Genomic DNA, 18419 nt, shown 5'->3' on the forward strand with positions numbered 1-18419 from the left:
CATTCAACTTGACATTCTTGTACAAATCCATTATTAACACGTCACAATCAGTTTAAAGTTATCTGAGATACGATAAATACCTTTTTATCTTATCGAAAACTTGTTACCCAGAAGACAATATAAGAAAAAAAATAAATAAACGCCGTTCTTCTTCACCAAAAAGCTAATACCATTCAATTTATAAAATTAAAACATCTTACCGTCAATAGTTTTATTGTTATACCGATATTTTACAAGAATGTCTTGTCTGTCATCATTATAGATAAATCTCAAATAATGCCTAACCTTATTCATATCTATTATCTTAGGTAACACAAACAGCACATAGAGTAGCACGTTACTCGCCTACAGGTGACAGTGGAAACGGTGCTAAAGGTCGTTTCGTAGGCGGCGAGTAAGTCAAAGGAAGCAAGCACACACACTCAACTTTTGTTCTAACAGACATGCCTAAAGAATCAGTTGAAGACTGGGCAATTGAGAAACTCAAGAAGCTGCTAGCGCTTGATAATGAAACTCTTACAATACTTGTTCATGGCTTACTTGACGCGCCGGATCCAGAATCTACTAGAGAAAAGTTTTATGACTGGCTGGGCCGTTCAAAAGCTATAGAACAGTTTGTAGAAGAACTTTTGGCAAGGCAATTTCCAAATGCCGTTTCTAGCGAGAAAAATACAAATGGAGGCACCAGAAGCACATCTAAAGCACTCTCTTCAAAGGGTGCTTCTAAAATATCCGGTAAAACTTCGACGAACTCCCGATTAAGACAAGGTTCTCGAAATAAACAAAAACAGCCAGTTCCGTCAGCGTATTCGGGCTCTCCTCAAGTTCAAAAGGCAAATATAGTTCAACGAGATGATGATGACTTATATCGAGTAACTGGTAAAGGAAAGAAAGGAAATAACCCAGTCGGCCCAAAAGAAAGCAGCACTTCTACTTCCACCGCCATCTCTTCCTCGGCTTCAACTTTGTGGGATATTCCTGAGCCTGCATCAGCTAAGAACAGTGAACTGGAAGCGGCACCGAAGAAAGTGCAGTCGAAATCAACTACAAGCACACGCGGAACCTCCCATGGACCGGGTGTTCTTACGTCTGAACTCGGACTTAAAACTAAAAAATCACAATCCAAAGCGAAACAAAACCCCAAGACCTCCCAACGCCCCGTACGCGCAACCAAGCTGTCCGATATTGAACTAGCAATTCGAGAAATTGAACTCACCCAGGCCTCTCAACAGCCAGAATCACGCAAAAAATGCGACTGTCAAGCACGAAAACATCCTCTAAATGAAGTTGCTCCCAATTGTCTCCGATGCGGTAAAATCATCTGCGTTATGGAAGGTATAGGACCATGTACTTTTTGCGGAAGTCCTGTACTCAGTCGCACCCAGCAACTAGAACTTGTGCAGGCTTTAAAACAAGAAGAGCAACGTGAAAAGCAGATGGCTAATGAACGTCGCAAGAAAAAAACCATTTCAAGCAAACAAGGTTATCGCCCCCTCGCCAATCAGGGTACTCATTCTATATTTTTGGACCCAAAGGAATTTGAAAAAAGTTTAAGTGAAGCCGAGAAGCGCAAACAACAACTCCTCAATTTTGACAAAACGATGGCCCGTCGTACCCGTATCATCGATGAAGCCGCTGACTTTGATGTTAGTCAGTTAGCTAACGACAAGTGGGCTTCTCCAACGGAACGTGCTCTAAACCTTATCAAAATGCAAAAGGCTATTGCTGCTCAGCAGAAGAAAAAGAAACGTGTTTTGGCAATTGACCTCAAAGGTAAAAAGGTTTCGGTTCGTGATGAAGAAGAATCTGAGGGAGAAGCATCATCTGAGGAAGACGCTACTGCGTATTCAGCGGTACCACGAGTTAGCGAAAACGACACTCCAAAAGGAGCTATGCAAGTACACATTCCTCGACAGTTTGCTCGACCGAAGTTTCGTGAAAACACAGATCACCCTACTGAAGGTACAGACAAATCCACCAAAGATTCAACGAAAACCGAGACAAACTCTTCGATTATTCCGCAATCGCTATTACAGCGTATTAGCAAAAAATGGTCTATTGTTCAGGATGAGTTTGATGATGTTTCAGCTATTACCGCGTAACGTATCTATTATTATTCTTTTGATTGAAGTCAATCTTTTGCCCCGTCCAACCCTCAGTCACTTCCCTCGCTACCTACTATTCCATAATACTATAATCATATACATCACATTCAGTGCATCCTAAACAAAGTAAATACATCTAATTTAAACGTGAGCAAAAGGAAAAGAATGAGGAAGGGCCTGGGCTATGTATGTGTTGTGTGCGCACATTGTATAAGCAATGTATTTGTACCAACGGGATGCACATGCATGTTTTTAAGGAGATGGAGGCACGTACTTAGGAGAGTCATCTCCATCATCATCATCGTTCCAACCTCCTGGCGTTGGCGCTGTCCACGCGGAGCCTTTAGCATCAGCTGAAGGCTTACTAGCATCATCGTCGTCATTATTGTCCCAAGGTGCGGCCGAGAAACCACCGTAAGAGGGCGTTTTACCGCCATCAGCACCCCAAGCTGGCGTCTTACCGCCGTCATTACCCCATGCTGGTGTTTTGGAACTGTCATTACCCCACGTAGGAGTTTTAGAACTGTCAGCGTTCCAAGCAGGTGTTTTGGAACTATCAGCATTCCATGCTGGAGTACGGGAGGAATCAGTGGACCATGCATTTGAACCACCTGAATTCCAAGCAGGAGTCTTACTGCCGGCGTTCCAGGCGGGCGTTTTGCTTCCAGCGTTCCAAGCAGGCGTTTTGCTACCGGAATTCCAGGCAGGCGTTTTACTTCCAGCGTTCCAGGCTGGTGTTTTACTACCCATGGACCAGGCGGGAGTCTTGCTGCCAGAGTTCCAGGCAGGAGTTCGGGAACCACCTGCTTGCGCCATGGGCGTTCTTGCACCTTGTGCCCATACTGGCATGTTGCCCCCAGGATAACCTCCGCCAGGTCCCCCAGAGCGAATACCCCGGTTGCGTTCAACGAATTCCTGGTATGAAATGAGTTGGCCAGTCTTTGTTGTATACATGAGACTATCTTTTGGAACGGTAACCGTTTTATTACCAGTGTGAAGTTCAACACGAGCATTAAGATCAGTAGTATCTTTAATGATACCCATCAAACCCTTCATAGGTCCTCTTCTGATACGCACCGTGGCACCAACAGCTTTGTCACGACCAATAGTACGCGACAAATTAGCGGCAGGAGGACGAGGCATGCCATTGCTGATGGCGGGATTAAGTTTTGTCAGATCAGTAGAAATACGAGCGCCTTTAGCAGCAACAGTAGCGACATTACGACTGCGTGCCACAAAAACACCGTTGTTCTCGGGGTTATCACGATTGTGAAGAAAGACAAAGGCACGATAGATATGAAGAATAGTACCCTGCTTTCCCTCGCCGTTCACTTCTTTAACTTTATCACCAATACGAATTTCAGAACCATTTCTATCGGTAGCGACACCACGACGATGGTCATGCTTCATACTAATTTGTGAAGCCGTAATGGTACGTACACCACCATTTTGATCAATCACTTTGTAAACATCGCGATCCACAGAAAATATACAAGCGACGGTGTTCACATCCAGTTGAACAAGGTCATGTAAATCGTAAGCGGAATTGATTGATTGTGCCGTGCTCGCTTCACCCAAATCTCGAAAGAACACTGTGAGTTCGGAAAGTGTCGTGTCACTGAAAAATGTAACTTCGTCCTTATTGATCCGAACAACCATACCGGTATCGTCCTTATACTTTCCAGATATAACTTTAACATGATCACCATGTTTAAACTTCTTACGAAGTCCTCGAGAAGGAACATCCAGTTTTAGTCCATCAGGAGACCGTAATGTGACGATGCTACCATGCACATTTTCAACGACTCCGCTAACACCGGCTTGTTCACCAATGTAAACTTCAACATGATCACCAGGTTGAAAGTCAGCATGACCACCTTTTATACTTTGTGCAAGAGAAGTTAGATCCATTTCTTCATCCTCTTGATGAAAACGAGAAACTTCTTCTAGAGTAGGATTCACACCTTCCGTAATGAGAGAAGCGATACGAACATCTTTCACCAGAAAACCATCCTCATACTCTTCACTATTGTACATAAACTGGCGAGGACCACGACGTGAAAGTTTTGTGGGATTATTTTTCAAGGCTTCACTTTCATTGAACAGACGGGGTTGAGGACGAGAAGTAGGATGTCTGCGTTTAGCATCGACGTAGTCCAAACGAGGAACTAAACGGATTCGAGCATTCAGACCGTTTTCAGACAAGTTGTCTACTTGTGCCAAATCGCCTGCATACTTACCGCGACGGATACGAACATAGGCGCCGGGAAGAAGTTCAACTGTCTTTTTCTGAACCTTGAGAAGATCTGGCATCTCTTTGATAGGAACAAGAATCATGTTCTGAGGATATACGTTGACCACGCCCTGTAATGCTGCCAAGACATGTGCTTGTTTTCTAGCTTCAATGTAGATATAGCCAATTAAGGAATCCCGTTGAAAGGCCGAAATGATGTCCAACGGTCTTCCAGAGTATTGTAAGTCCATTGCTTTACGCATAAGCGAGAAGACAATATCCTTTTCTTTTCCGATTTTACAACGAACGGCCCAAATGTTAGGATCGTTGACTGAAGGCAAAAGCAAACGCTGGGGGATATTGCTTGTATCACCTCGGAACGTTTGACTTCGACCATATTTGTGACGATATTCCTCAGCAAGACGCTCAGCATCGACACTTTGAAATTCTTGCCGTTGCCGATCAAGTTCACGATGACGGCGATCATCAGTAACATAATCGGCACCAGCTTCTTCTTCAATAAAGCCATCTTCACGACCAATTTCGTCCTCATCCTCTTCAATATCTTCCTCATCCTCATCGACTTCGGCTTCAATATCGAGGAACTGGTTTCTTTTTTCCCGACGAGGACGCTTCCGTCGGCTTCCACCTTCTTCATCTTCGTCCTCATCATCTTCATCCTCGTCTTCATCATCGTCCAAAAGGTCATCATCATCGACCAAGTCCTCTCCATGGTCGTTAACGTGATGAGAGTTTCCTCGTGCATTCGTGTCAATGTCACCGAATGCGTCTAATTTTTCATCTTCACCTTGGACCGAGTGCGTATCGTCCTCAAATGCCGGTGACGGTGCACGGTCCACAGTTTCGTTCTCCATTGTTAATTTTCGGTTACACGGAGAACTTTATGCCTTTTTATGGATCTATCTAGCGCCAATCCAAAAAACTATTGGAATAGTGGCTAAAGGCAGGTAAATTCCTCGGGATTGATTAGTTAAAGAAGAAGGCAATTTTTTGTACTGTGAAGAATTTACAGCCATCGAATTTGGTGGTAAAAAATAAGGTTGTTTAAGATTTGAATAAACGACAATTATGGGTCTGTAGTGTATGATTATTTGGCGAAACTTTATACTACCAATAAAATTCGGAACGTTTTAATCAGAGAGATTGAAAGCTTGGCATGCTGTATGTTGAGTGTAAAAAGTTTGAATGTTGATGTAATGAAACCAAATTAGCATAGTTGCCTGAGACACATGTAAACTTGTCCTATTGATGAACTTCATCAGAGTGATCATATAAAAGAAAATGTCTTTAAAATGTCTTCCATAGATATCAACTGCTACACAGCATTTAAATCATTACATAATTGAATTTAATTGCTACTTGGTAGAATTAAAATGATCAATGGCCTTTGTCTTTAAACCACCAAACGAGGGATCTTGGGAAATTCCTGCAAGACCTGTATTGTCGGGAATTTTTGCGTTTAGTTATTTGACTGGACCTTGAATTGGAAAACTTACGTGCCATAATTCTTTTTACTTTCATGTTATTCACTTAACATACTTATTAAATTGTCTAAATTGGGTACTTACGCATATGAACTCAAGTAAACCCTTAAAAGACTGTATTATATGTTGTACGAGTATCAGCATTGAGAAAAGAGTATGTATTTTAACTAAAAAACGATTCTATATAAAGCTGTTACTAAACAATTTTAGACAGAAATATTCAGTAAGGCTGCAAAACTTGGGGCAATATGCAAATCAGACTTGACAAGAGACGTCACTCATCTAATTGCTGGTGATTTTGACACTCCAAAATACAAGGTATCCCTTTCGTGAACAAACTTTTTTTATAAACTAACGTTATTAGTTTGCCGCACGAGTACGGTCTGACCTTGCGTTTCTTAAGGATTCATGGATTCCGGATCTTTACAATAGTTGGTTAACAGGCGAGGAAATTGATCCAACACATTGGCAATTAGAATACACACTTCCTGCTCTGTTCTCTACGCGCGTTTGTATTACCAACATTGACCAACCAGAACGAAGCCGAATTGAGCAAGCTGTAGTACGCAATGGAGGATTTTTTTCGCCTGATCTTACCCGTGACATTACACATCTCATCGCTGGTAACATGACGGGAAGAAAGTATGAATTCGCGTTGAAATGGAACATCAAAGTTGTTCGACAGGAATGGCTTTGGGACAGCATACGACGTGGGGCTGTACTTGATGCAGACTTCTATTCAATGGATGTTCCTGATGACCAGGTAGGCGTTGGCGCCTATCCGACTGCTATTCATGCAACGCATGTTGCGCAAAAGCGTACCATAGGAAATACAACAAGGGAGGCAGAGGCTGAAGAAGACATCGTTTTAACAAAGAAACGTCGAAAAGGTATTAAAGATGGACTCTGGGACCACTTAAGTCGTACAACATCTTTTCGTACGGAAGAGGATGAATCGAATGAGAATGATCTGTTCGTCGAGAATGAACCAGAAATGGTTGATCAGGAGGTGGATCTTCAATTCGAAAAAAATGTACCTAAAAAACTATTTCACGGTTTATTCTTTTACGCACATGGCTTTGACGAAGGAAAACGTTCTCGTCTCTATCGGTGTTTACTCATGAATGATGGTACTATAATGGACACTCCAGAACGTTTAAGTACATATGTAATTGTACCACATGACATGTACATTGATGATGTCCCAACGCTTCCAAATAAGATTGTTAACGAGTGGTGGATCGAGAAATGTCTTTTTCACAAACGTGTGTATAAGCCTGAAGAATATCCGCTTGCGCAACCATTCATGAAATCTTCTTTAAAGTCTTCATTTAGTGAACTTGCTCTGCATTTCTCGGGTTTCAAGGGAATAGACGTTGTTCATTTAAGGAAACTTGTCGAACTTCTCGGTGCTCGCTACTTCGAATATTTCGGTGCTCAGCGCAGTTTGCTAGTCGTGAACACTTTTGAATCCTTCGGTTCCAAAACTCTGCTAAAAATGAATCATGCGGTCAAATGGCAAGTAAGGGTCGTAGGAATTCCATGGCTGTGGGAAGTGCTAAAAAGAGGAACTTTTATACCCGATGTGGCCTCTTGGGCACTAGACAAAAAGGGTGACCAAAAAATTAAAAGATTTCAAGACCCCAATAAAAAAGACAGGCGTGTGTCTAATCCAGGTTCTATTTTTGAACTGGATCCCTCAAAAGGCAATACTCAAGATACACCTAACAAATCACTAGACTTCTCCGATATCCAGAACCCAAGACGGTCATTAAAGAGTCAGACGATTCGCGTTGTTCACAAAGAAGAACCTTTAAAACGATCTAAGACTGCACCGACGCAATTTGGCGATGTCTCCATATTTCACGAAGAAATGTCCTTGCATTCTGAGCCTGGAACACCACAGGACGAGGTTTCTTACATTGATCCACAGGCACACAAAATTAAACAGCATCTGCTGAAAGAACTCAATAGAGACAGTACAGATGAAGCTCTCCCACTTTCGGCAACACCCATAATGGACGAGAACAATGAATCGCTTCTTGTTACGGAAAAGCGGCGCTCTTTGCGCGGTTCACGCTGAGTACAATTGGCCCTACTTCGTCTGTTTCCCTGTATAATATCTCTACACCCCAGTTTGAATTAGTTACCAAAAGTCAATGAACCTATTTTTTATTCCAATAACTCAAATCCAACATAGTTGATTATTTCAACTTTCCAAAAAGCTCTAAAGCCAAATTTCTACCAAGTTAGTAATCGAACAAATAACGAGTAATTAAAGTAACATACTCTTTCTCCTTTCTAGCAAGCATGAGATTGCAACTGCTAGGACTGCGCCAGATTGGGCAGAGAATCTGCATGTTGATTTGGCAGCCCACTGATTCAGAGGCTTCAACGCGAACAATGTTACAACCATAAGACATTCCTTCGAATTTCTTACTGAGTGTACCATTTTCAGGAAATTGTGCCAAATGAGGATAGTCGTTATCAATAAGTGTGCGCAAATCTTCAACAGAGGCATCATAAATGTGGCGTCCATTCAAATAAGGATAGATAATGTTCACAGCATCACTGTGAATCCGGAAATTGCACACATCAGTTTGGATCTCTGCAGCACTGTTCTTAAGCGTGTTGCTCACATCTTGCTTTACGAAAAACCGAACACCACCGTGAACAAACTTGACACGATTTATGTTACTCTCGATGACATTCTTAAAAAGCTTGCAAGCAAAGTAAATAGAACGAACTGGTATTCCAGTTTGATTTCTGACGAAAAACTGATCACGAGGAAAAGAAGAATCAATTCCGTAGTGGTTCCTAAAATGGTTAGAAGTTAAAAAAGAACAAGAACTAATTTGTCTCACATTATTTTGTCCAACTCTTCATAATCAGGTTTGATGTAAGTGAAAGGCTCTTCATCAAAGTAGGTATTACCAGCGATGGTTTTCTTGGGTACCAAGGAAGTATTATTTTCAGCTGTTTTGGCACGCTTCGTTTCAGATGCGTTTTCTGAATCTTCAGAAACCGCACGCTTTTTGTCGGAGCTTGGACTAGCGGTAGAAGGTTCACGACCAAGAACCTCCGTCTTTTGTAACAAAGCAATGAAAAAGCCACCGGTGTTTTGAAGCTGAGGATATAAGCGTACACTGAAAGATTAGTAAAATAAAACAGAAATTAAGCCAAAAACTATACCATCTTTCCATATGATATTCTTTCATCTCGTTAATGGGAAGGGGCCACATGGTCGGACATAACTTTGCTGCTTTAGCATCGTCATTGTATTCCGCATACTGCTTCAATTGTTCATCCATAACCTTCCAGTTACAGAGTCCGGGTTCACGAAGAAGTTCAGGCATCTTGTCGGAAACATCCAAAAGCTGAACGGAGCCACCACACGACTTAAGTGCAGCGGCAACCACGGATTCGTTTTCAATAGGATTCATGGAACAAGTTGAGTAAGCCAGTACACCGCCAACCTTCAGCATTTGCAAACCACGCATAAGAATTTTCAGCTGCAAGTTATGCAAAGTAAGAGCACTGCTTTGGCTCCATTCCTTCCAGAGCATCAAGTTTTTACGGAATGTTCCATCGCCCGAGCAAGGAACATCAGCTAAGATTCGGTCAAACTTAAGGATTTCTTTTTCGCCATCAGCGGCCTCTTTCTTTTCTACGTAGATATTAGGCATTTGTGAGGCATCGTGATTAATGACAAGAACGTTAGGAGAGTTAAGTCGATTAATTTGGTGGACAAGCATCTGAGCACGTTTAGGATCTGCATCATTTGCAATAACGAGGCCACTAATGTTGTGTAATTTGGCACTGCTTTTGTGGCATCGATAACATTAGCACCTTTGTAGATTGCTTCAATCAGTTGCGCTGTTTTTGAGCCCGGGGCAGCACACATATCCAAGACAACATGATGAGGCTCAAAGTCAAGGAACAGAGGGGGAAGCATACTAACCGCTTCTTGGCGACTAATGTTTCCAGCCTCTGTTTCGCAGACAAGAAAACGTTGCAAACGTTTCAAAGGAGGGCTTTTACGAATGGTTTCTTTACGAGCATCAATCATATAAGCCAAATCATCTGGGTACCAAGAGAGGACTTGTGGAGGAGGGATGTTTTGGCCTTCATAAGTAACGTTTTGTAAGTCCGGGACGTAGTACTTTTCAAAGTGTTTCTTTAATTCCACAGCGTGTTTCCGAAATCCAGAAATTCGAAAAGTTGTAGGAAGTTGCTTCTTCATAAACTCAATAAGAAGTTTATATTCTTGTTCCGGACTCTCTTTATGAGCAAACAGATTCTGAACAGCATAGTAAGACTCAAATTTCTCGTTTCTAAAAGTAGAAGAACAGTTAGCTACGCTCAAAGTATAATTAACACAGGCTACTCACTCAAAAACGATTTCTTCGCGTTGAAAACCGGCGCGTTTTCCTTGTCCGAACTAGAAAAGTCTGGTTAAAAAACATGATATCTAGACGAATCAAGAACTTCATCATACACTTTTTCCCTTTTTCCGAGCCATGATTCCTGACTTCCACCTGTCCCAAATGCTGAAACAAAGATGTGTTCACGGCAAGTAACTTTGTGAGGTCCCCTGGCAGCGGACACAGCGAGATGCAATGAGGGTTAACGTGGATAACGGAGGCTTAAGGAGGCCAAGTGTTCTTCCACCTAAATGCGGTTGTTGATGTCATTATAAGTGCGCTACAGCCCCCATCCATTGTGTGGGGGTACATCGCCCACGCAGTCTATCTAGACACTGAAGAAGCGCCGTTCACACACTAACCAACAACTACTGGGCTGACGAGTTCAAGGAAACGAGCTCAAATTTTGGGCTTTGTAGGCGTTTTAACGCTTTTTTAATACAATTGAAGGAATAATCTGGCCCAATTGTACCTGTATCCCTTTTTGCTGGGTCAAAATGACCACATACAAAGTTTTCTTTATTCTAATTATCTCATTTATCGTTTTTGCATGTTTCTTTAGCAATTCCTCACTTCTCCCACACTTATATGCTAAACAGGGACCAACATCGTTTAATACAAGCGCTTTCGATTCGAACGTCACGTCCGATGCATTTAGAGACGAGTTTCGGCTGCAATACGTTTTTTATCACGGCGTGAACGAATATTATGACTTCCATGCTCGTTTGGATACGTCGGGGAAAGCTTTCTTTGCGGAAAGTGAGAGTACGTTTACCCTAAAAGGTATTGAGAAACGTACTGTCCGTTTAAAAGATCTGTCGCGTGAAGGTCTAAAAGCTTACAGGCGTGCATCACAAACAAATGAACTGCATGCCTATGACGCGGACTTATGGCGTGAGGAAACGATTATTGTCCCCGACATCAAAGACAAACAGACAATTTATGCCTTGGGAAAGATGAGTTACAATGCATACATTGAGATTCCTTTCGACGATGACTGGTTAGACCTCGGTTCTAATTGGAATATCACTCCTCCATACGGCTTTGGTTGGGAGGACAATGGTTTACGAGGCCATGTCTTTGCGAATAGTGATAACACAACTGTAATCGTAGCTATGAAGGGTACTTCCATTTTTGGAATTGGTCGTGGTACCTCACAAAAAGATCGCATCAACGATAATTTGCTGTTTTCATGCTGTTGCGCCCGTGTTAGCTGGGCGTGGACGACTGTTTGCGACTGTTATCGTGGTACGTATACATGTTCGCAAACATGCTTGGAAGATGAGTTACAAAGTGATGCGCGTTACTATTCAGCAGCTCTTGACATTTTTTACAACATTACCCAACTATATCCGAACGCTGTTGTGTGGATGACGGGCCATTCTTTGGGAGGCGCCACAGCAGCTCTAATGGGTTTGTCGTTTGGTATCCCAACGGTAACTTTTGAAGCTCCAGGTGACCGTTTGGCTGCTCGTCGCTTACATCTTCCTCAACCTCCAGGGCTGCCAGACGAAGACAGTCTAGTCTGGCACATTGGACACACAGCCGATCCAATTTACCTGGGTACTTGTACAGGCCCCACATCATCCTGCTGGGCTGGTGGCTACGCAATGGAGTCTCAATGCCATACGGGTCTCGAATGTATATACGACGTTGTGAAAGATAAGGGATGGCGTATCTCTATAGCACATCACAGAATGCAGGCAGTCCTTCAGGATGTCATTGACTCGTATGATGAGATTCCCACCTGTGTTAGTATTGAGGATTGTGATGATTGCTACCTTTGGGATTTTAAGGACGAGGATTGATCCGCGTGCAAATAAATGGTTTCTGTTATGCAATAACTAATGATTTGCTACATGAGCGTCCGTCCACTCTTTTCCTCCATCAACGAAGGACGTGTACACACACCTACAAATTCATCAACCAAAACTCATCCCACTTTAATGTTCCTTTAATGACAAGTATAACCTTTTAGAGACTTTAAACTTCACTAATTATGGTATTGACAAAACTGACCTCCTGCAAAACTCGATCGACAGGAGCAGATTGAGAGCTTTTTCCTCTTCTTTTTTTCTTGACCCGCTGATGCTTGCATACATGCACGCCTTTAACATATGCATGCAGAGGAGAAGCAAAATGCTTTTTGTACTTTAAGCACAGATCCGATAACTATTGTAACGGCCACTGGTTTCACTTCTACGGACAATCTTGACGACTTGTCCACGCTTCAAACCCAAGTAACGGGCGACAGGATCGGCCATTTGGATACGTGGGAGTTGTGTTTCACGCAACTTGTAACGGTCCAAAAGTTCTTTTTTCTCTTCAGGGGTTAGAAGAACGTGCTTGGGCACCAATTCGTGGTGTGTGATGTTGACAATTAAATCGCTCTCTTGGAATGTTTCAATTGTGAATTGGCCGGTAACTGTGGAGATAATTTTGGTAGCACTAGGAGTCATATTGTTGGCATAAATCAAGATTCCGGTCTTGTGGTTATGATCGCCAAGGGTGTGAACAAAAGTACGCATTTCCTTGATACCAACTGATGGTTCCTTGGCAAATTCGACGTAAATTGTACCCTTGTCAGATCCGGGTGGAGGCTTTGCGTAAAAACTCAAGGTGGAACGACTGAAGCTTGTGTTAGTCAAAGATCATTAATTGAGAATACCAATCAGGCACTTATCACACAAAAACTTACTCCAAATTACGACCCATTCCGCAGTGCATAGCTCTGAATTGATCCAAGGTGAGTTCCAACTCTGACTGAGACACGGCATAACCCTAGATTTTTGTCAGCAAAGAAACTACGGTTACAGAAAGAGAGTGTTTTTACATACTCTGTCGTGAACCAGCTGATGAACGGTTTTCCACACACGGAACACCTTCACGATGTTTCTTTCTTCGGACGACGACATGTTCAAGCAAACGAAGAGGAAAGAATGGCGATGAAACGCACTGCTGTCGGTGAACTGCACTTGACGGTTGAAGCGGTGAAAAGTTGGCACAACCTAACTGTTTTTTTTTGGTGGTTAGGATCTCTCTGCCCCACGTTTTACACTCCACCATTAATTGACCGGTAAAGCCACGGTGCGAATCCGGGTTTGCCGTGGGTGCCATTGTTTCGTATTCATAAATGATACTGGGGCGATGAGATGGTTATTACTAAAAAACGATCTTCGTTTAATCGACATATTATTTGTTTCAAAACGTCGAAGTATTCATTCATGAGACCACGATTTTGGTAGGTCGCATCCGACGCCATTAGCATACAACAGTCATTACCTGCTAGCAAAGAGCAGCAGAATAAATCTACTTCTTTTTTGCTGCCGTTTTGTTATTCATCAAGAAAACCTGAGACGCCACCGTGTCCCACTCCTCATCCCAGCGATGTTTAGATTCACTCATTGCTCCACGCTTCAACGATGACAGCTCCTTTGTGTTGGTAAAAAGATTCTAAGCCCGTTAGCATCATGCTATCTAAAATGGGTTGCACAGATCGCATGTCCCCTCTGTATTTAATACAAACCTGAATTGTGACAGCCATTTCATGAGCGTCACCGACGATTTTTCCGTTTCGGCCATCCTTTACGAGCTCAGTTATAGCTGGAAATGGCAACGAAAGCACGGGAATGCCACAGCCAAATAGATCAACTACCTTCATGGGCAAATCCACACCGCTAGAGCTTGTATGAAGACTTACACCCAAGTCTGCACAAGCAAGCAGGCGCGGATAGTCGCCAGTTGACAGCCATGGAGTCAAGAAACGAACGTGTTGTAGAGGGTGTTCTTTTACATGGTCCAAAAAGTCCTGCTTCATCGGACCTTTGCCCGTGATGACAGCAAGAATAGGGGATGCATTGGGTTGTGCATCGTATTCTTCCAACGCTTTATAAAGTACAAAAATATCCTCATCTGGGGTCCACGATGTTGAGGACACAAGCAGTTTGCATGTCTTCGGATTGAACGCCGTTCCAAGCAGATTGTAAGGCTTCTTTGAAAGCGGTTTGAAGTGACTTGGCGGACGATCGTAAAGAACGTATGTTGGTCTTAAAACTAAGTGTTAGTGAAATGCTTGCCAGAGATTAATGTAAATGTAGAAGTCTCATTCGAGTGCAGCTGCGTTACTTACTTAAGGCCCCAATTACCAAGCACCTCGCTCATGGCATTTGAAACACAAAGGTGTTTGTAAGCAAATCGACCAAGGAAGAGCTCATAAGCTTTCATGATTTTGACGAGCATATGATTTTTGCCGAGTTTGAGGGCCAAAATACTGAAACCGAAATTGTGCCAGTCAATAACGATTCGAGATCCGAAACAAAACCGCATTAATAATGCAAAAACAAAAGTAGGGATACATGGAGGATTCTGCACAAGCAGATACGACGGTGCGTGTACCCGAAAAAGAATGCTGCACAGGCCGAGCCAGAGGAATGTCACTTTCAATGGAGCGAACAGTAAGAATTGAAGCTTGGACGATGGTGTTAACCAAGCCGGAGTCTTCGGAATGTGTATACAACGTATCCGTTTGTCCTTCTTAAACAATTCTTGCTCATTATTGTCGTCTACACACAGTTAGAACTAGATACTCAATATGAAAGACAAAAGTAACGGCGTAGGCAGCGCACGCGTCATTGCTGTTCACTACTGTCATGACTTTTCCATATGTTTACCAACCTCCATAACCAATCAATTCTACATTCCAATCATGTTTTGCGAAACTGTTTGCATGGTACTGCATTCGTGGACTGTGGCCGATATCTCCCAAAACCAAAATGGCAACCTGCTTCCCTGAGCGGCATCTACGTCTTTGGACATAAAGACATAGGACCGCAACAGCAATTGCAATGCCAATGAGGATGTGCATGGCTGAGGATGCGTTCTAACATGCATCATTATTGAATGTGAGTGAATTATAGTGAACTCCATTGCAGATTGGAGTTTTGCCTTGCAGCTCATTACATAACGGGATTTCTTAATGCTCGTTATTCGAAATACTGGATCTTCTTATATCACGTAATATATAACTAGCATCCTCCAACGCACTTCGACATTACCATACTTGCTACAGATTGCTTCATTGCATTTAGTCTGTTTTGTTTTAATATAGAACGATGATAAAAGAGGTTTCGTTGCACGGTGATAGTGTACAGTTACATAGCGTAGTGTGGAAAGGTGAGTTGCAGCGAAAGAACTTGAGATTAAGGAAGAAAAAGACCGGAGGATTGGGTAGACGGACGGCCGAGAGCAAACTAGCAGAAATGATGTGAGACGTAACGGGGAACATATTTGCTAAGGACGATAGCACCACGTTTGTCCGTCTACGTTGTCTTATTTTGCTTAATACCGTACCCAGACAAAGACGAGTGCGACACAACAGAAAAATAGGAGCCAAGTCCATATGGAAATACCGTGTCGCTGACTAAGGTTCTTTAGCTTGAGCATTGTCGTAGACACAACGTTGTGAGTAGAAGAAAAGCTATCATTCATGGACTCCATCAAATTAGTAGACGAGTTAATTTCATGTCCAATAGCCATTGTGATGTGCTTTAGCGATTGCACCTTCCCAGTAAGACCTTCAATCCGTCCATTATTACGGCTTTCTAGTTCATCGTCTCCAAAAGAGCTCCGTCCTAGGAACGGCGATGATGGAGATTGTCTCGTTTCGTACAACGGAAGAGCCGTGTCAACCTTGTCCTTTCGTCCAAACCTTAAGCTTGGTTAGTTGCTGGTTACAAGAGAACATTTCCACAAAAAGGGATCACAGTTGTTTTTTATTACCTGTTAGCCATACAAAAACTGGTGAACTTGGCGAGCCCAAAAAACAAAAGCGGTGTAAACGATCACTGCTGTTTGTTGACGATTACTAGTTTTTGCTGCAAAGCTCGATGAGGCGATCGGCTGGGGAGGCGACAATTTAGGCGAAGCTTAAAGTTGAGATACAAGGTTATTTCACATAAAGTTATTAAGTAATATCTAAGCGGCCGCAAATACATTCACTAAACTAAAAATGCGCCAAATTCAAGCAGATTAGAAATAAAAAGACACGTTGAAATACAGATGGCTAAACGCATTGACAAACATTTTAGCACCATATTTATCCTTTCTACTAGATTAAGTGAGTTCTTTCCTGCTTACAAAACAGTTTTTGGGTTTTTTGTGTTTGCGTTGCGTCTTCTTTCCAATGGTCTTCTGGCTGCGCAGCCTTTTGCTTTAGAGCCAGAGTATCATTCCATTCGCGCCTTGTAAAAGAAGAAATAAAAGTGACTAAGTGAGAAAAGAGAGAACATAGTGAAGAGAATGGCGTCAAAAGGCGTTTGCTGCAACTGAAATAATAAACAGACAAACAACTTAAAAGAGACATAACACGAGACTATGCGCAAGCATGTTTATTGTGTACGCGTGTGTGTGTGAGTGTATGTGTGTGCGTGTGAAAGTGAGAGTGGATGTGCGTGCGTGTAAATGTAAGTGTGAGAATTCAGAAGTTTGTGTACGTTTGAGCAGAAGCTTGCGAAAACAGTGAATAAGCGGTACATGCCGTCAAATAGAAACGTTGGCATCAATCGACGTGCGTTTGAATGCGGTATAAAAGAGCAGTGCATCAATTACCGCTCAGCGGTAGACGGATGGTTCATCGGCTTCAACAAAGTATGCTTGGAAAGACAAGCGGCGGTTTCGTTGCTCACATTAACATCGTCAGAGGGTTGAACGACCGGGGATCGCATACGCATAAGCACTGGAGACGCCGGCGGGCAAACTGAATAGTATGGAGAGTGGTACGCCGGTGCGGCTGGTGCGGCACTCCGAGTGCTACGGTAAGGTGTGCTTGCGCTCTGATGCGCAGAGGCAGGAAACGGATTGGGCGAGAGGGCAGTAGCGGTTGTTGGAGAGGCAGAGGCAGCCTTTTTTCTATATTTCAACAGCATCCAATCGAACACATAATCGTACTGGTAGCCAAGGCGCGTCAAAAGATCACGGAAAAGCTTGCGCAAAAAGGTGTAGTTTGGCTTCTCGGTGAAAGCGAGCTGGCGAGTGTAGCACATGTACGTGACAAACTCTTTTGGCAAGCCCTTGCACAGCACCTCAAGGGGTGTATTAATCTTCGTGTCACGAATACGCTGATACTTTTCCTCCTTCGTCTCGGCCTGTAAGCCCTGCCATGGCAAGCTGCCGCGGCAGAAGTAGAGCAGCACATAACCCAATGATTCCAAGTCATCACGCCTCGATTGTTCAATACCAATGTGGGTATTAATGCTAGCATACCGTGCTGTGCCCGTCAAATTCTTGTTATCGCGGTATGGAATGTGTACATGGGTCTTGAAGTCGCGATACTTCTTCGCCAACCCAAAATCAATCATCGTAACAAGATTGCTGTGCCGTTTCATCAAAAAGTTATCCGGTTTGATGTCTCTGTGTAAAAACGAGCGTGAATGGATGTACTCCACCCGGGCAATTAGTTGGTCTGCCAACAGCAGGACGGTTTTCAGCGAAAACTTTCGGCCACAGTAACAAAATAGATCCTCTAGTGACGGCCCTAGCAAGTCCATTGCCATTGCAGTGTATTGCTCCGTCTTCCCGAACCACCAAATGGTCGGGATTCCAATGTTGCCTTTCAAAATGCTGTAAACACGAAATCTACAATATAAAGTGTTAGTTTTTTTACTCCGTTATGCTCCGTTTAAATCGAAGAACAACATACTCATATTCCAGCTGCTGGTGGCGTGTATTGATCGGTTCCAGCTTTATTGCAACCTGCTGCCCGGTAATAATGTTAAGGCCTAAATAAACCTCTCCGAACGAGCCAGATCCGATTTTCCTACCGATCTTGTATTTACTGTCAATTCGCAAATCGACAGCGCTCATATTGGCTGTAGCGTAGGCACTGGGTAGAGCTCAGGCTGCGTGGAGTGCGATGGGATGCGAGCGTTTCCTTGCGGCAGATGCGTGCAACGTGATGAAGTGGCCAGGATCACACGCAGTGACAAACATCGGACGGTTGTGAGGGTGCGGGAGCGAGAAAGAACGAGCGATAAGGAGTGGTAACGAGAGGCAAGGTGGCATTTTCGTTTAAAGCACGCAATATATCGTTGCATTTCGTAAATCAGCGATAAGCATCGTTAGATATCGCTAAACGCTGTTATCCAGCGCTAGCCTC

The 18419-nt window shown here is 43.1% G+C and overlaps 9 protein-coding genes across 9 annotated transcripts; 3 read left to right on the plus strand and 6 right to left on the minus strand.

The window, feature by feature from the left end:
- Positions 1-397: 397 nt before the first annotated feature.
- Positions 398-2285, plus strand: SJAG_02096 (thyroid receptor interacting protein). The gene has a single exon (XM_002173276.2). It carries the CDS (start codon positions 444-446, stop codon positions 2100-2102), a length of 1659 nt encoding a protein of 552 aa, XP_002173312.1. The 5' UTR covers positions 398-443; the 3' UTR covers positions 2103-2285.
- SJAG_02097 (transcription elongation factor Spt5) lies at positions 2114-5408 on the minus strand. The gene has a single exon (XM_002173277.2). The coding sequence runs from the start codon at positions 5211-5213 to the stop codon at positions 2358-2360; it is 2856 nt and encodes a 951-aa protein (XP_002173313.1). The 5' UTR covers positions 5214-5408; the 3' UTR covers positions 2114-2357.
- A 309-nt stretch (positions 5409-5717) lies between these two features.
- Positions 5718-8140, plus strand: SJAG_02098 (BRCT domain-containing protein Rad4). Its single transcript, XM_002173278.2, has 3 exons — positions 5718-5997; positions 6054-6161; positions 6208-8140. Exons 1-3 carry the CDS (start codon positions 5932-5934, stop codon positions 7924-7926), a joined length of 1893 nt encoding a protein of 630 aa, XP_002173314.1. The 5' UTR covers positions 5718-5931; the 3' UTR covers positions 7927-8140.
- SJAG_02099 (tRNA (cytosine-5-)-methyltransferase) lies at positions 8048-10365 on the minus strand (the record flags this gene model as incomplete). The annotated part of the gene is made up of 7 exons (XM_002173279.2): positions 8048-8084; positions 8133-8660; positions 8708-8989; positions 9036-9615; positions 9693-10177; positions 10235-10284; positions 10342-10365. The coding sequence occupies 7 exons, from the start codon at positions 10363-10365 to the stop codon at positions 8048-8050; spliced, it is 1986 nt and encodes a 661-aa protein (XP_002173315.2).
- Positions 10358-15002, plus strand: SJAG_02100 (autophagy associated lipase Atg15). Its single transcript, XM_002173280.2, has one exon. It carries the CDS (start codon positions 10765-10767, stop codon positions 12073-12075), a length of 1311 nt encoding a protein of 436 aa, XP_002173316.1. The 5' UTR covers positions 10358-10764; the 3' UTR covers positions 12076-15002.
- Positions 12204-13299, minus strand: SJAG_02101 (DNA-directed RNA polymerase I). Its single transcript, XM_002173281.2, has 3 exons — positions 13105-13299; positions 12966-13048; positions 12204-12895 (listed from the first exon to the last, which is right to left on the minus strand). The coding sequence occupies exons 1-3, from the start codon at positions 13180-13182 to the stop codon at positions 12421-12423; spliced, it is 636 nt and encodes a 211-aa protein (XP_002173317.1). The 5' UTR covers positions 13183-13299; the 3' UTR covers positions 12204-12420.
- Positions 13405-15242, minus strand: SJAG_02102 (mannosyltransferase complex subunit Alg1). The gene is made up of 4 exons (XM_002173282.2): positions 14942-15242; positions 14397-14829; positions 13794-14313; positions 13405-13720 (listed from the first exon to the last, which is right to left on the minus strand). The coding sequence occupies exons 1-4, from the start codon at positions 15129-15131 to the stop codon at positions 13577-13579; spliced, it is 1287 nt and encodes a 428-aa protein (XP_002173318.1). The 5' UTR covers positions 15132-15242; the 3' UTR covers positions 13405-13576.
- Positions 15243-15347: 105 nt separating this feature from the next.
- On the minus strand, positions 15348-16186 carry SJAG_02103 (SNARE Bet1). The gene is made up of 2 exons (XM_002173283.2): positions 16046-16186; positions 15348-15974 (listed from the first exon to the last, which is right to left on the minus strand). The coding sequence occupies exons 1-2, from the start codon at positions 16054-16056 to the stop codon at positions 15605-15607; spliced, it is 381 nt and encodes a 126-aa protein (XP_002173319.1). The 5' UTR covers positions 16057-16186; the 3' UTR covers positions 15348-15604.
- A 151-nt stretch (positions 16187-16337) lies between these two features.
- Positions 16338-18252, minus strand: SJAG_02104 (CK1/CK1/CK1-D protein kinase Hhp2). Its single transcript, XM_002173284.2, has 2 exons — positions 17964-18252; positions 16338-17899 (listed from the first exon to the last, which is right to left on the minus strand). Exons 1-2 carry the CDS (start codon positions 18125-18127, stop codon positions 16870-16872), a joined length of 1194 nt encoding a protein of 397 aa, XP_002173320.1. The 5' UTR covers positions 18128-18252; the 3' UTR covers positions 16338-16869.
- Between the last annotated feature and the right edge of the window lie 167 nt (positions 18253-18419).

This window comes from Schizosaccharomyces japonicus, assembly GCF_000149845.2.
Source record: "Schizosaccharomyces japonicus yFS275 unplaced genomic scaffold supercont5.3, whole genome shotgun sequence".
NCBI lineage: Eukaryota > Fungi > Ascomycota > Schizosaccharomycetes > Schizosaccharomycetales > Schizosaccharomycetaceae > Schizosaccharomyces > Schizosaccharomyces japonicus.

Bases quoted from the DNA above. Each gene is read 5' to 3' on its own strand.
- SJAG_02101 (XM_002173281.2), bottom strand. From the start codon at position 13,182: ATGTCGTCGTCCGAAGAAAGAAACATCGTGAAGGTGTTCCGTGTGTGG. The intron at 13,049-13,104 runs GTATGTAAAAAC...ACAAAAATCTAG, and splicing joins ATCAGCTGGTTCACGACAGA to GGTTATGCCGTGTCTCAGTC. The intron at 12,896-12,965 runs GTAAGTTTTTGT...CACAAGCTTCAG, and splicing joins GGAATGGGTCGTAATTTGGA to TCGTTCCACCTTGAGTTTTT.
- SJAG_02102 (XM_002173282.2), bottom strand. From the start codon at position 15,131: ATGCACATCCTCATTGGCATTGCAATTGCTGTTGCGGTCCTATGTCTT. The intron at 14,830-14,941 runs GTTGGTAAACAT...AACTGTGTGTAG, and splicing joins AGAATTGATTGGTTATGGAG to ACGACAATAATGAGCAAGAA. The intron at 13,721-13,793 runs GTTTGTATTAAA...TAACGGGCTTAG, and splicing joins AAATGGCTGTCACAATTCAG to AATCTTTTTACCAACACAAA.
- SJAG_02098 (XM_002173278.2), top strand. From the start codon at position 5,932: ATGAACTCAAGTAAACCCTTAAAAGACTGTATTATATGTTGTACGAGT. The intron at 5,998-6,053 runs GTATGTATTTTA...AAACAATTTTAG, and splicing joins GTATCAGCATTGAGAAAAGA to ACAGAAATATTCAGTAAGGC. The intron at 6,162-6,207 runs GTATCCCTTTCG...TAACGTTATTAG, and splicing joins TTGACACTCCAAAATACAAG to TTTGCCGCACGAGTACGGTC.
- SJAG_02097 (XM_002173277.2), bottom strand. From the start codon at position 5,213: ATGGAGAACGAAACTGTGGACCGTGCACCGTCACCGGCATTTGAGGAC.
- SJAG_02100 (XM_002173280.2), top strand. From the start codon at position 10,765: ATGACCACATACAAAGTTTTCTTTATTCTAATTATCTCATTTATCGTT.
- SJAG_02104 (XM_002173284.2), bottom strand. From the start codon at position 18,127: ATGAGCGCTGTCGATTTGCGAATTGACAGTAAATACAAGATCGGTAGG. The intron at 17,900-17,963 runs GTATGTTGTTCT...TTTATATTGTAG, and splicing joins CACCAGCAGCTGGAATATGA to ATTTCGTGTTTACAGCATTT.
- SJAG_02096 (XM_002173276.2), top strand. From the start codon at position 444: ATGCCTAAAGAATCAGTTGAAGACTGGGCAATTGAGAAACTCAAGAAG.